Consider the following 16,495-nt stretch of genomic DNA (forward strand, 5'->3'; position numbering starts at 1 on the left):
AGAGGGGGCCAAAACCCTGGAAATTTTGGATGGTGGCAGCGAGATCAGATCCAAGCTGGTAATAAGCTTGGGGGAGTTTCATACAAGCACCCAGATTTTGGACGCTGAGGTCCAGATTTGGGAAAGATGCTTATGATAGAAAAAAGCACCATGTGACGCTTTATGGACATGGACAGTTGAAGTAGAGGAGGATGGTGTGTTTTTTTTGTTTTGTTTTTGTTTTTGCTTTGGTGTTGGACTGTTTTACCTAGTTGGTTGTCTGAACCTAAAATCCAAATATATTTAAGTCTAGTGAATTTTTTTTGTTATACTTCATAATTCACTTGGTTAAAGACGTATAATTTCACAGTTTACTGTATAGAACCTTTAAAGGATCAATTAAAAATAACCTGTTATGTTGTATTTTTGAGGCTGCTTATTATTCACTGTCAATGTGCTAAATACCGCAAGGCCCAAAATAAAGGCAGCCCCTTTCCTGAAAGAGCTATGTCATTTAATCAGCTGAGTCTGTTTGATAATCTTGACAGAAAGTTTTATTTTCCTGATTGTAAATTTGATGATCACAATCATGTTAATAGATTTCTGAAAGATATATTCACTTAATTTTTTTTCTTTTGCTTAAACCTTTATTTTGTGAACACAGCCAGTTCCAGTGCTCAGATAAATAGATCAGCTGCTGTTCAGTACCCATATATTTCTCATGTTGGCCTTAGATTGTCCCAACTCAAGGATTTGTAAATATTCTGGATCTCAAGGGTTTTGAAACTGATTTCTTCTAACTAATTTGGAGGAAAAATCCAAATACCTTAACTAATTTTTTGCAGTGATGATGGAAATTGTCTTCTTCCTTCCCCCAGCCCAAAGAGTTCTCCTGAAATAAACAAAAGTCTGACATATTCAAAAACAGAAACTATTTCCTGTCTCAATAGATGAGTTTCTAACTATTTTTCTTTTTCTTTAAGACAACACTTCTTTAACAAACACAAAAATCACTAATTTTCTTTGGACAGTAGCATACTGCTTTTAATAGGTGTTTCTGAATGTATAGTTGATTTAAATTATAGTAACTCCTCACTTAGTCATCCTGGTTAATGGTGTTTTGTTATATTGCTGAACATGCTCTTTCAGAGTTGTGTAATGCTCCCTTCTAATGTCGTTTGGCAGCTGCCTGCTTCATCTACTGCTTGCAGGGAGAGCAGCCCGTTGCAGCTAGTTGGTGGGGGCTTTGAACCAGGGTGGACCAGCAGCCCCCTATCTGCTCCCCGCTCCCCTAAGTTCCCTGTGCAGCAGCTGCCTGCAGTTCAGCTGTGTCCTTCTTCCCCACTGCCACGTGCTGCTCCCGCCCTCTGCCTTGGAGCTGCTCCCCAAGACTCCTGCTTGCTGTGCCAGATGGGGGAGGGAAGGAAGAGGGGGGCTAATGTCAGAGTGTCCCACTGCTCCTGCACCCCACTTATCCCATCTTCCATAGAGCAGGGGAGACACATCAGGGCTGGTCTCAGCAAGCTGACCTAATTAACAAGGCAGTGTACTTAAGGGAAATGCGCATATCTCCCTCCATTCCTGCTGCCTTGCAGAGTGAGAGAGTTAACCCTTGAGGGCTCAGCCAATTGCTAGTTCATCATTTAGCAGTAAGGGAAATATCCCACCCTCTGACTCCTCCACCTCAACCAAGCTTCACAATCATCATCACTGTGTACCAATATTAAATTGTTTGTTTAAAACTTATTTTTGTGTGTGTGTGGATATATATATCTTTTTTTTTGGTCTGGTTAAAAAAATTTCCCTGGAACCTAACCCCCTTATTTACATCTATTCTTGTGGGGAAATTGGATTTGCTTAACATTTCGCTTAAAGTCACATTTTTCAGGAACATAACTACAATGTTAAGTGAGGAGTTACTATATCTGTAATCTACTCTTCCTGATTGATTTTTAAATGCTTATAAGAGTTCTTTCAAAAGCCTGGTATCACCATCCTTTTTGTTTGACACTTAGAGCTTGATAGCAATGTTAAGTTCTGAAAAGTCTTTCAAAAGCATAGGATTAGTTAAATATGGAAATTAGTTGATTCTTTGTGGCTTAAGTGGAGAATAAAACTGTAAGTATACAACTTCAAATGTTCTTGGACTCTGTACACCTGCTTGCAGTGTGTTGTATAACTTTCCTAAAAGAAAAGAAGATTGTAGTTTGTAAGCAAGAGTGCTAAGAATCAGAAATACACTTTTTTTTTTTTCTCCCTCACCACCACCTCCATATATGCACCCGAAAGCAACACTTCATCAGGGAAAAGATGAACTCAATAATCTGATCTTTCCTCAGCCCCTTTCCTTTGGGTCTGTCTTTCACATAACTTTCATGTAACTGTCTGCTATTGCTTACTGCAGGGTTTCTCAAACTGGGGTCACTGCTTGTGTAGGGAAAGCCCCTGGCAGGCTGGGCTGGTTTGTTTACCTGCCCCGTCCTTAGGGTTTAAGGGACTTTTTCATTTGTCTTCACACTCTTTCCCTGTTCTTACAGTTACAGATTGATAGTAATGTAAGCTATGAAAAGTCTTTCAAAAGTATACGGTTATTAAAGCAAGTTGGTGCTGCTAGACCAAATGTTATAGATATTGCACAAAATCTTGTATATTGTACTGCAAGAGCATAGCACTTTGCAAGCTTTTGCACATTTTTAACCCAATTTAAGGACAATTAATGTTTCTATCCTTAATGACTAACGTTCTTGCTTTGTGGCTCATGCAACGGACTCCCTGATCCACATGGGAAGCTAAATATTTATTCCCAGGTCCCTTGTTTTGCTCTTTCACTTTACACTGTGTTATTTTGCAGTTGGATGAAATTATGATTTCTTCTTCAAAAGACTGAGTGGAGTGAAAAATCATTACTGTAGTCAGTGATTTTCTTTTTTTTTAAGCATGCAAGTGTAACTCATAACGTTTAATTTGCTTTTGAAAATCATCCACTGATGGAGAAACACGTGGATTAAAGTCCATGCTTCAGACACATGCTCATTCAGAGCTTGGTTGAAAAATGGATCAATGGTTATCAGAGTCTAGGGAGAGTTTCAAGTTGTAAATGAAGTATTCCATGTTGAACCAGACTTATTCTGTCAGCCACACAATTGAGACATCGATGGAAGAGGAGAAAATATGTGTAACAACAAGCTTTATCAGTATGGTTATGCAGGCCATCTCACGCAAGCCTCAATAAATCTTTGTCCTACACTAAGTTTTCTGCGTGAGGGGCAGGAGAGATGCTGGCCTTTAACCCTTTTGAAGGCTTAATTTGTTGTGTAAAATTGTAGTCTTCCTTCCCCTAGCTAATGGAACAGATAAGATGCTTTTTGTCTAGTCTCTTCAGGACTGTTTAACTAACTGCTATGCTGGAGTGGGAAAAGATGAACTCAATAATCTGATCTTTCCTCAGCCCCTTTCCTTTGGGTCTGTCTTTCACATAACTTTCATGTAACTGTCTGCTATTGCTTACTGCAGGGTTTCTCAAACTGGGGTCTCCGCTTGTGTAGGGAAAGCCCCTGGCAGGCTGGGCCAGTTTGTTTACCTGCCCCGTCCTCAGGTCTGGCCGATCGCAGCTCCCACTGGCTGTGGATTGCTGCTCTGGGCCAATGGGAGCTGCTACAAACAGCAGCCAGTATGTCCCTCGGCCTGCGCTGCTTCCAGCAGCTCCCATTGGCACGGAGTGGCCCGTGCTGCTTCCAGCAGCTCTCATTGGCCTGGAGCAGCGATCCGTGGCCAGTTGGAGCCGCGATTGGCCGGACCTGCGGATGGGGCAGGTAAACAAACTGGCCCGGCCTGCCAGGGGCTTTCCCTACACAAATGGCAACCCCAGTTTGAGAAACCCTGGCTTCCTGCTTTACCAAGCAGCAGCAGTGTGAAGCTGCAATGATTCTTTCTGAGTAGCAGAAGTATTGATTGTTGGTTTGGCTCTGCTGCTTCTGGCAGAGCCATGAACAGCAACAGAAACACTGTAGTTGTTTGGTCCAGAAGACAGCGCTGCATTGGTAACATATGTTCCACATTGCGACAGAAGGGCTAGAATCATAACTTTTTTTAAAAAACACAAGCTTAAATTCTGCAGCAATAGATGATTAAAGCCACTTCCTTCTTCCATGCTACTTGCCATGATGAGTGGGGTTTTTCAAGCTTGGCTCATTTCATTGTTCAGTACTCTGGAATATGTGAGATATGACGGATGCTGGATGTACCATCTGTCTCTGGGTGCACACATATACAAGTACAAAAAAATTATTTCTTTAGGGCCTTCTGAATTTAATTCTACCTTTCAGATTCTATCTAGACATATAGATGTGGGGAGGGATAGCTCAGTGGTTTGAGCATTGGCCTGCTAAACCCAGGGTTGTGAGTTCAGTCCTTGAGATGGCTATATAGGGATCTTGGGCAAAAATCTGTCTGGGGATTGGCCCTGCTTTGAGCAGGGGATTGGACTAGATGACCTCCTGAGATCACTTCCAACCCTGATATTCTATGATTCTGTAAACTGAATGACATTATTTAATTACCCAACACTGTGATGTGGGTCAGGTCCTAACTATGGAATTGTGGTACACAACTTGCAAAAAAGTATCTAACACACAGTGACTTTGTTTTTGTGTGATTTAAAATACTGAATTCAGTTTTTGTATTTCTGAAATGTTAGAATTAGATTTCCATTTTGTAACAGCAGCTGGTATGTAAAATTAATTGTTAAATATTCTATTGTGCACTTTTATAATATGCTAGACACTCTGGTGTATTGGCAAATATTAACCTGTTTCTTTTTACACTCTAGGAGTTTGCAATGGCTCAAGAGTCTCCCAAAAATTCAGCAGCAGAAATTCCTGTGACCAGTAATGGAGAGCTTGAAGATTCACGTGAACGCAGTTTTAACAGGGTAAAAAGAATTTCCTCAGTATTGTTAATTACTACTAAATCACTATCAGAAATCCAATTAATGAAATGCTGAGATTACAAGCTAATATGTAATAAACAGCATCTGACCTGGATTGATTCCCTAGGGCTCACAGAAGGCTAGTTTGGTTAATATTTTATCATGTCAGAGATGAACATATGCCTATTCTTGTAGTTGAGGAGAAGGTTAGACTACAAACCGCTACCTCAGTGCTACTCAGTCCTCAGTTGTTCAGGAGCCAAATTAGCGATCAGCATTTCCCAAAATGCCACAATAATGTGAATTCATTTTCATTTACTATAGTAATATGTAGTCATATTTAAACAATATGATGGGAAATTCTTAGTTTTTATATATCCTTATTCTCTCAGCAAAATGACTGGCCAAGTATTATTTTATCAACTACAATGGGTTAATAACATAGTAAAAGCATCCTGATAGGTTTATAATTTAGACTGGTGAATAATTTAAATCACACAGTGTTTTAATATCGTGCTACAAAGAGCTGCAGGAGACACATTAAAGAGCCACTTACAGCTTGCAGGCCTCAGTCTGAGTATCACTGTATTACATAAAGATGCCTGCAGGCTTGCATTTGTTCAAAGAAATTAAATGGAAAATCATTCTAGTAGTTTAATAAACTGACAGAAATGTGATAAAAATTTGAGCTTACTAAAGTTAGTTTGGATAGCCTTCTGGACTACTAGGTTGTCTTGTTCACCCTTAAGCATTTCGTTAAGATACATCTGTAAATAGGTTTAGTACTTTTAAGTGTTTCTAGTAGAGACTTAAGAAAATGTAAGTACTTACAGATTTGTATTATTTCTGTGTGTAAATTCACCCTAATTCCAACTACTGATACTACTGGGGTTATGAGTTGAAAGTAGAATGTCTCCCATTACACAGATGTTTTCTGGTGCCTCAGGTTGCCTTCTATATTTGGGGGTTTTTTTGGTACACTTCTATCCTAGTTGCAAACTTATTTTTTTCCATATAAAATTAAGTTTACAACAAGCAGTACCTTGAATTTTATTTCTCTGTGGATGAAATGTTTATTGGAGGAGGTAAGGTGATGTCAGTGTTCTTGGCAGTCTTCTGACAGCACTAATGGAAAAGCTTGTTAAAAAGTTCTATCTAAAAATTAAAGTTTAAAGTAGATAAAATCAAGCAGGCATCGCAAACTGGAGTAAGTTTGTACTGAAATAACTTTATGCTTTCACTATTGTACATTTACAAAACTCTGTCACTAGTAATGTACCATATAGCTCATAGTCCAGCATGTAAATCTTACATTCATAATAAAATTTCTCTTACCAAAAAAAAAAAAGAGCCTACATTAGGTTTTTGCCCCCAAGTTTTTATTCATTAAAATTTCAAAAACATGTATTTTTAAAATGGGTACTTGAGGGGCTATGGAAATACTGTACAGACAGATAGTTTACACAATTAGCTGGTTCTTAAGTTTTACTTGCTGCAAAGCAGGCCACTTCAAAAGGCTTTAAAATAAGAGGTGGCACATTTAAAATTACATGTAACTGCACTGGGCTTCTGTATGCAACTGCACCAAGTAGTGTTGCAGAAGGCAGAGGAGTGAAATAGTTTTGTTCATTTGGGTAACTGAAGTTTTCATGCCGCATATCTATCTGAAATATACCTATTGCTATATGGCAGGGGTCGGCAACCTTTCAGAAGTGGTGTGCCGAGTCATCATTTATTCACTCTAAGTTTTTGCATGCCAGTAATACATTTGAACGTTTTTAGAAGGTCTCTTTCTATAAGTCTAGCATATATAACTAAACTATTGTTGTATGTAAAGTAAATAAGGTTTCTAAAATGTTTAAAAAGCTTCATTTAAAATTAAATTTAAAATGCAGAGCCTCCCAGACTGGTGGCCAGAACCCAGGCAGTGTGAGTGCCACTGAAATCAGCTTGCGTGCTGCCTTTGGCACGCGTGCCATAGGTTGCCTACCCCTACTATATGGTATCAATAGTTTCCATTCTTTAAGATGGAATACAAAAATGGAACATTTATATTACATGGTAAAGAATTTTTTTCCCCGACATTTGATAGCTAATAATTTGTTCCTTGACTGACCAGCAGGGGCTGCTGTGGTATAAGCCATAGAGATTTGGGCATTTTCAATTTCAGACTGTAAAAACAAAGGCTGGTTCCTGCTCTAAATTTTTGTTTACCCTCGTAGCCTAGAATTAAGTGAGATCTTCTAGTAGAACATGAATTACAGTTAGACCCATACAACACTGAACTGGGAAAAAATGTGTGTGTGTTTAAAAAAAAAAAAAAGAAAATTACTGGCAAGACCTAAAAATTAGCAGATCCTTACTGGATCCTTGAGTGAGGAAGAAACTATTTTTTTTTTTTTTTGTTGACTGGAAGAATTGTTTTCAGGGTTAACACAATCTGCATTTGTGGTCATCAGGTAGGTGTAGTGACTGGCTGACAAGAAGAATGGAACTTCATGGGGATGGAACACAATATGGTGTCCAATAATAAAGATGTAAAGTTACTGCTGCTCTTATCTCTGGTCATAAGTATATTTTTTAGTCACACTGGATGTGTGTCCCTTTGCGTTTCCATGACTATGCTGTTAATACACGTTATGGGAGAAAAGATACTTCAGTGACTTTAAATCTGTGCTGTCAAATGAGAACTTCAAGAGGGCCCCCAGAGTCAGGATATGTGTAATACATAAAAAGAAAAATTACAAATGAAGGTATCTTAAAGGTAATTGTGAATGATTAGGGCAATTAAACAGAACTTAGAGTTCTGCTGTGGCAGTGAACTTGGGCCTTGTGCAATAGGGAGAAGTGTTGGGCTTGTAGTCTGTTAAGGAATTAATTTAATTGTTTTTATAAGGAGTTTCCTCAGTCCTTGGTTGGTTAGTATTGTGACAGCAAACCTACACTGTATGATAAGCAATGTTAAAATAGACCAAATAAAAGTTAGACTAGAAAGTGATGTTTCGGGGGGTGAGGGTTGGGGTGGTTGTTTTTAACTTAGAGAGTAAATATCTGAAAATCACTAACTGCCAGATCTGCGAAGTCAACTTCTGTCCTTGTATGGTCATAGACTATTTATTTATGCTAAAGATCCCAGCTGGAGCAAGGCTAACAATTCTTTTGATGCCCAAGCTTGAATAGAATTCTAACTTACTCTGCTGTATCTTTGACTCTGCAGGGGTAATAGTTGGAAAGTAGCAGAAACTTGCTTTAGTTAGTAAAGCAAGTACTTAAGCAGATGTGGGTTTGAATGCTCACAGAGAGCATAGTAACATGGTGCCATTTTTATATAGTTGCTTTTCAGGTTAAAGCCTGCTGAGTAAGAATTCTGATTTTTATTTTGCTATGTGGTGCATTTAGCAAATGACTTATGCTTGTCTTTAAAAATACAAAACTCTGTGGGTTTTAGCTATCCAGGTGCCAAATGGAGCTACCTACTTTCTAAGCATGATATTTTACACCTACATTCAAAGGGTATATCTCCACCATTGCCCAAAGTAAATATCAGTAGTAGTCTGGGTGCTGACTAAAATATAATACAGGCAGATACACACACAAAAAGTTTTTTTATTTTTTTAACCAAAATTGTTGAATTTAATGTGTGCAAGCTAAAAATGGTAGTCTGAAAACTTGTCATGTTTTAAACCTGTGCAACTGTTCCAGTTCTTGTAACTTATGCATGACTGCAAAGATTAAGAGGAAATTTGTTTTTTATCTTAAAATCAGATTTAGAGTAAGAATGGTATTTGAGAACCTTCAAGGAAGTTTTATTAAACATTTTAAAATATTTAAAATTTAATACATGCTAATGTACTGTGTTCAGAGAATCTGTGTGTTTCTTCTAAATTCACTGTGCAGGCAAAATAAGTGGATTTTTTGTGTTACAGGGCTAAATAATAGAATTCTAACTATAGAAAATTGGAATTGTGTATAACTGTATAGTAGCTTTAGTTCATGATTACATATGAAAAGTTGCAGCAGCTAGTTTTTTTTGTTCACTGACTTTTTCTGAAGTTACTTACTTTCTTAGTAACCCAGAAAGTAGAAAATATAAGCAATCCTCAGTGTGCATGTATCACCGGTTTTCTGCAGCCTGAAGACGAGATCTGAATGTCTTCCATCTGCAGTAAGGAAATGTTCTTAAATACTTACCGTAAACCAGTTGGTTTAAGAAAATGGTGATCTAGAAACTCTGTGTAGCACAATTTTACACTCACATCTGAGACGCCCTCTTAACTTAGAATGTGTGATAATCAGAATTATCACAAAAAGATTAAAGGCTCATAAGTTGTTTCCTTTGAGATAGCTTTCTGGATCTGTTTATTATTGCCAGTCTCCAAAATCAGAACTATTATGCCTTTTTTTAAAAAAAAAGTGTTGTTCGTCTTGCTTCATCTTCGTTACTTTTAATGCCTCTCTTTTGCTTTTTCCTTTTCTCCTGTAATTTTGGTCATTATTTCTGAGTTTAATGTAAAACTATATATAACGTGTTAGTTACTGCTCTGAAATTTCTTCAGCTTTGCTGCGAGTCTTAATTTATTAGTTTGTAGGCAGAGCCAGCACAGCAATGGTTAAAAGAGTTCACCTAAGATTGGGGGAAGGAATATACTTCAGTTGTACAATTATAGTAGTACTTCATAAATAAAAGAGGGTGGTGGAGGTGATTACAATGAGTAAATGGACTAAATTTCAAGGAAGTCTTTTTTGTTTTAAATACGTTGGATTCAGTTGAGAAACATTTTAGTATATTTTTTTGCTTTTTTAAACATGTGGTAGTGTGCCAGTCAGGGATCTAGGGCCCCATGTAGGGTTGCCAGATGTCCAGTTTTTGACTGGAACACCCAGTTGAAAAGGGACCCTGGTGGCTCCAGTCAGCACCATTGACCAGGCTGTTAGAAGTCTGATTGGTGGTACTGCTGGCACAGCGGGACTGCCAGGTGCCGTGCAGCTCCTGGAAGCAGCCGGCATGTCCCTCTGGCTCTGAGGCAGCACGCAGAGCCCTATGGCTGCCCCTTCGCCTAGGAGCCGGTGAGATACACCAGCCACTTCTGGGAGCCACCTGAGGTAAAAGCTGTCTGGAGCCTGTGGCCCAACCCCCTCCCATGCCTCAAGCCTCTACCTCAGCCCTAAACCCCTTCCTGGACCCCCCAACTCCTCATCCCTGGCCCCACCCCAGAGCCTGCACCCCCTCCCGCACCCCTCATCCTCTCCCGCACCCCAACCCCCAGCCTGGAGCCCTTCCGACACTGAGCCTCTCATTTCTGGCCCTACCCTGGGGCCCACACTCCTAGCCCAGAGCCCATACTCCGTTCCAAACCCCAACCCCTTGCCTCAGACCAGAGCCCCTCATCTCTGGTCCCACCCCAGAACCCGCACCCCCAGCTGGAGCCCTCACACCCCAGTGAAAATGAGTGAGTGAGTGATGGAGGGAGGGGGGTAGGGCAAGGGTGAGTGTTCGGTTTTCTGTGATTAGAAAGTTGGCAACCCTACTCTCACGCTTGACTTGACCCATATTTTCATTTACATTTTGCGAATGTAATAACTTTGCAGATATTTCAGCAGCTTTAGGCGTATTTGTTCTCATCTGTATGCACAGAGATCTAGCTGTGCAAGTCTTGTTCAACGCTAATGTGATTTACACAAACTCTTGCTCTGGGAATATACCCTTTAGCAACAAAATAACAGTAGAGACCAATTTGAGGTTCTGTTCTGCATAAATCCATTTCTGTGCATGCACAAGCAAATGCAATATCTGATTTTGCAATAAACATCTCTCTCTCTCTCTTTGTTTCTGAGTTCTTGTAAAATGGTGGTATTGTTGTTTAATTTTTGCACTAAAGTGCACTTATAGTTTCTGCATGATGCCGTATGCAAGTGTATACTGTTAAATAAAACAAGTTACCAAATGTACTTGATTTTTTTTTAAAAAAATTGGTAACGTTAATACAGCAATATTTACTTTTTGCATCACCTCCAGTAAACAATTGGTTCTCTAACAAAATCCAATTTAATAATTACAAAGACAGGTTAGAGGCTTAAACAGGATCCTCAAAATATTTTAATTAATTTTAAATTACTTTTGTAACTGAAAGCCCCTCTTTCATTCCTCACATTACACGGTTTCCTTTTAATTTTGCTTTTCATTTTTCATTGTTGAGTGAAGTGCACAAATCTACATAACCAATAATAAACAACGGGCTCAATTGTTAGTTAACAGATTCATATAAGCATTGTAAATCCATTAACAATCTGGTCACTAAATGAAGCACTGACCTATTTCTCAGACATAATCGCTGATAGATCACTAGTTATGGTTTGTAAAAGCGGGAATGTGTTATGAAAATTTAATAGCTGCAACAGCAGAGCAAGAGATTAGTCTCCTTCCAGGCTTCCCCCAATCAGAACGTATGGCTCACCGTTAGGTGCTTACTAATTATTTGTCAGCCACCAAACTTTGACTCAGATTAACTCTGCAGTATAGTGAAGCTGTTACGCTGATGGGTGTGTGCGCACCTCTCTCCCCATCCACCTCCCGCTCACCTAGTTTACTGCAGAAGAATGCTATGCGAGTAATTTTAATATGATTTACATTCAGGATGGTCCAGAATACAAATCCTGGATCCAGACCCTCCTAGACTCAGGGAAGGATGGTTTTTAAATCTGGGACTATCTCTTATCCCTACAATAAGGAAAAACAAAATTGTGGATCCAGACACTATCTAATCTGGGGAGATTTGTGATCAAAATACAAATTTTGTGGTTTGAGCCTAGATTAGGCCCATCACTGGAATTATAAAAGAGAAGATATATCTTTTTCGCAAATAAACATATCCCTCCACCCATTATTTCACGTATTGCATGTCTCTAAAACTGGTTATAGTGTTGTTACCCTTTGTGTATTGTCTATATTGAGGCAAGTGGGAAAAAAAAAACACAAAGGAACTGTAACTAGCAGAAATGATGTGGTGCACGCATCATTCTAAAGGGGCAGATGGTGTGAGCTCTAGCATCCAAAGTTACATTTGCTTGGGGAATAGGGAAGAGACAGTGGAACCTCACACAGGAAGAGGAGGTGGACAGCAGATCCCTCATGACTGTGGCCTGGTCTACACTACGCGTTTAAACTGATTTTAGCAGCGTTAAACCGATTTAACGCTGCACTCGTCCACACAACGAGGCCCTTTATATCGATATAAAGGGCTCTTTAAACCGGTTTTTGTACTCCTCCCTGACGAGAGGAGCAGCGCTGAAATCGGTATTACCATATCGGATTACGACAGCCAGCGGCTTTAGTGTTGGCCACAAATCGACGTATTGGCCTCCGGAGTGGTATCCCCACAGTGCACATTCTGACCGCTCTGGACAGCATCTGAACTCAGATGCAATGGCCAGGTAATACAGGGAAAGCCCTTGCAAACTTGAATTTCAATTTTGTTTGCCCAGCGTGAGCTCTGAATCAGCACTGGGGCGATGCAGTCCCAATCCAAAAGAGCCCCAGCAACTAGGCATACAGGAGATAACTGATATTAATTGCTGTATGTGGAGATAAATCTGTCTTCAAGCTCCATTACGGAAAACGAAATGAGAAAAGCATTTTAAAAATCTCCAGGCTATGGATAGAAGCCACAGCAAGTTGCTGTGTGACAACCGTAAACAGAAAGCCAAAAGAATCAAATGCGTGTATGGAGTGAAGGAGGGGTACTGAAGACTTCATCTATCCCACAGTCCCCCGCAGTTACAATGGCACAGCAGACGGTACAGAACAACTGGTAACCATCTCTGCTACCTTGCAATGGCAAATGAATGCTGCTGTGTAGCACTGCAGTACCGCCTCGGTCAGCGGCATCCAGTACACATACGGTGACAGTGACAAAAGGCAAAACAGGCTCCATGGTTGCCATGCTATGGCGTCTGCCAGGGCAATCCATGGAAAAAGGGCATGAAATGATTGTCTGCTGGTGCTTTCACGGAGGAAGGAATGAGTGATGACATTTACCCAGAGTCACCCGCGACACTGTTTTTGCACCATCATGCATTGGAATCTCAACCCAGAATTCCAGTGGGTGGGGGAGACTGCGGGAACTATGAGATAGCTACGGGATAGCTACCCACAGTACAACGCTCCGGAAATCAATGCTAGCCTTGGTACATGGACGCACACCACCAAATTAATGTACTTAGTGTGGCCGCATGCATTTGACTTTATACAATCTGTTTTACAAAACCCCTTTATGTAAAATCGGAATAATCCCGTAGTGTAGTGAGAGCCTCCTGTTGTTGGGGAAGAAGAGGGAGCTGAAGAAACTGCTACTCAGTTACTACCTCCTTTGCTTCAGAAGTGTCCGGTAAAATGTGTGTCCTATTCAGTTTCTGCTTCCACATATACTTCTTGTATGGCTGTTCTGGTAGGTAAATAGTTGCACTGTTGCTCAGGAATTACTTGCATCTGCACCCTCACCATAGATGAAATCACTGCTCGCTTAATTAAAATCGTTCATAAAAGAGCTGCTGTATTCTCACTTGTCCTCACGTGCGCTATCAAGAACTACCTAAATACAGTTATGACTGAAATTCTAACTTGGTTTGTCCAGCCACTGTGATAGATGTAAACTTTAAAGTGACTGAACTGGGCTGTAGCCTTGAGCTGTATTGGGCCAAAAGTTTGTTTTTATGTTATGACATAGTTTTGTCTCAACCACACGATCTGAGTTTAAAGCATGCTTAAGCATACTGGTTTTGTTAGTGTCTATGCACCTTTAAAGTCCATTAGTAATGGTAGTGTTAATGGGATGACTGATTGACATAGCCCTTTATTATTGTTTGCTGGAGGAAACGCAGCCGATTGCAATTTTTTAACTTGTTGGTCCTGTAATTAACACTCTTTACAACATGAATAGTGTGGGAAATTACATTTTGTCATTTCAATGCTTGCTTTCAGTTTTTTTTAATGTAGGTGAGAATACTTAACGTTGTTTAACAAACCGGACCCTGAGATGGGGAAAAGTGCATTATTCTTCGTAATCTGAAAACATAACAATGTGTTTGTCCGAAAGAGTTTCTAAAGAATGAATTAAAATTGTTGTGGTTAGGCTACCCAAGAGCCCAAATACTGTTATCTTACAAACTTACTTATGTATTTGTCAAGTATCAGGGGGTAGCCGTGTTAGTCTGTATCCACAAAAACAACAAGGAGTCAGGTGGCACCTTAAAGACTAACAGATTTGTAATGGGCATAAGCTTTCGTGAGTCAAAACCCAGTTCTTCAGATGCATCATCATCATATGTTTGAAATGCTTTATGAAAATATGAAACCTGATGTGTGCATTGCATTCTGAAATTCCTTTGTATATCTTTTTGTTGTTGTTTGTTGTTTGTTTCCCAGGACAGACTCTTTCCTCCTGTCCCTTTTTTGCCCTCTTCCAGAGCAAAAGCATTCTTCTAAGCATCTTTATATGCTGCCAATAGCAAAGGATATCTGGCAGTGTGGGAAACTTGAGCTTCACTGTGAATCTTCAGTATGTGCTATTATAATAAAGAGTGTCTTTAAGATCTGTTACTCACTGCACCTGCACTCATAACACCTTGGGCTGTAATCTCGTCAGATCACATAAACCATGTAAAGTCAGAGCACTTATATGGGAGACTAACAAAAGGAAACTCAGGTGCTTTAGGAAGTGCTTATGCCTTCTGAGTCAATACTGAGCTAGTGTTCCAGCCTGGAGGTAGAGAATACTGTGGTGTGCTTCTTGTGGTGCTCTATTTTAGATGAATTGGAAATCAAACCCGTGATCACCTGTAGTCATGTAAGATCCCAATTCTCCTCTATTAAGTTTAGGTATGTTATCTCTGGCCTGGCCAAATTTCAGTTTGGGCAATTATATTCAATTTTACTAAAATGTCTCAATTGGAGAAGCCATTTTTTGCTTCTTATCATAAAAACAAACCTTTAGAAACTTGTGGGTTTTTATTTTCTGCTGCCAAGTGGCTTATTTCATGCAGTTTAAACGAGGAAGGGTCTGGACTTCATTGATAAGACTGGAGGAGAAATTGTTCAGAAAGGTGGATTGTGCGGTGAGATTGGAGAAGACAAACTGCTTAGTGGAGGAGGAAAAGACTTCTTTCAGGTGAAGAGTAACATAATTTAAGGCATGAGGCCAGGAGACAGAAAAGGAGATACAAAGAGTAAGTAGTAAGCAAAGTGAATTAAATTTAATGTAGAGCAGGGGTGGCCAACCTGTGGCTTCTGGCCTAGGTGCCAACTCCGGGGCTGGAGCTATAGGTGCCAACTTTCCAATGTGGTACACAAGGTGCTCACTGCTCAACACCTGGCTCTGCCCCAGGCCCCGGCCCCACTCCGCTCTTTCCCCCAAGGCCTCTGCCCATTCCCCAAGTCTACCATGCCCTTACTGCTGCTGCTGCTCCTCCTGCACACCACAAAACAGCTGATCACAGCAGGCGGGAGACGCAGAGATGGAGGGTTAGGTGCTGATCGGCAGTGCTACTGGTGGGTGGGAGATACTGGGGGCAGGCAGGGGAGCTGACCAGGGGGGCTGCCAGCGTGTTACTGTGGCTCTTTGGCAATGCACATTGGTAAATTCTGGCTCCTTCTCAGGCTCTGGTTGGCCACTCTGGTGTAGAGGGAAACCAAAACACAAATATAGGTGCGGGCAAGTTAGTGGGGTATTTTAGCTTAAAAGGCGAGCTTAGAATGGTAGTAATGCAGGAAAACAATGAATTGATTCAGAGCAAAGTGTGGGTAATATGGTTGTAGTGGGAGGAAGATGACTTTACAATGAGTATTGTAAAGTGGACACACTTGGTGAGGCTGGAGATTGAGAACTGGGAGGCCGTGTTAGTCAAAGCACAAGTGACCATGGCAAGTATCTTAATAGTGTGGAATAGATGGGACATGATGAACAGACAGAGCCAATGTTTTGTCTCATTGAAAGTCAGTGGAACTTAAATTCCTAAATGACTTTTGACAATCTGATTTAGGCTCCTAAGTCACGTCAGTGCTTCTGAAAAAATGTAAAAGAAGGTAATATGAATCTGCGTTAATTGTTGCTTTATTCGTTAGGACGGCGTCATCCTTAAGGAGACAACAATGTATAGTCTTTCCCAGCTGAATTCCCTAAATTCTTATTAATGGGTTGCTTAAGTGGACTAGTTTTTTTTATTCCACTTTCCTCCCAAAGAAGTACTTAAGTTATATCAATGATCATAAGCCGCTTTAATTACATCAGTTGTGTATGTCCACACAGTACTCCTTGTGATGGCAGAGCATGTCCACAGTCCTTGCCCTTACACTGACAGAGAGCGTTGCTTTATGGGTAGCTATCCCACTGTGCAACACACCACCCTCTGCTACCAGGACCTCTGGGAATGGATCATGGTGCATTATGGGGGCATGCTTGCCGTTCCGTAGTGTGGCTCTTGCCATCCCATCATTTCCTGGGCTTCAAACTTCATTTCATGCTGTTTTTCAACAGTCCTTGTAAACTGTGCGCTCACCATCTTTGCCTGACAGCATGGATCCTGAACTGTTGACCA

General features: G+C 40.4%; 1 protein-coding gene across 6 annotated transcripts in view; it reads left to right on the forward strand.

Moving 5' to 3' along the window:
* Window positions 1-16,495, forward strand: part of ARFIP1 (ARF interacting protein 1) — a 94,885-nt gene that overhangs the window by 20,021 nt on the left and 58,369 nt on the right. For 5 of the 6 annotated variants that reach the window (XM_075066336.1, XM_032774635.2, XM_032774636.2 and 2 more), the window contains one exon: window positions 4,808-4,909. In XM_075066336.1, coding sequence (XP_074922437.1) covers window positions 4,808-4,909 — 102 coding nt within the window. Of the gene's footprint in view, window positions 1-4,807; window positions 4,910-16,495 lie in introns of those variants that run through there. The other variant, XM_032774642.2, reaches the window with a different exon arrangement.

The sequence above is a fragment of the Chelonoidis abingdonii genome, chromosome 5, assembly GCF_003597395.2.
Source record: "Chelonoidis abingdonii isolate Lonesome George chromosome 5, CheloAbing_2.0, whole genome shotgun sequence".
Taxonomy (NCBI): domain Eukaryota; kingdom Metazoa; phylum Chordata; order Testudines; family Testudinidae; genus Chelonoidis; species Chelonoidis abingdonii.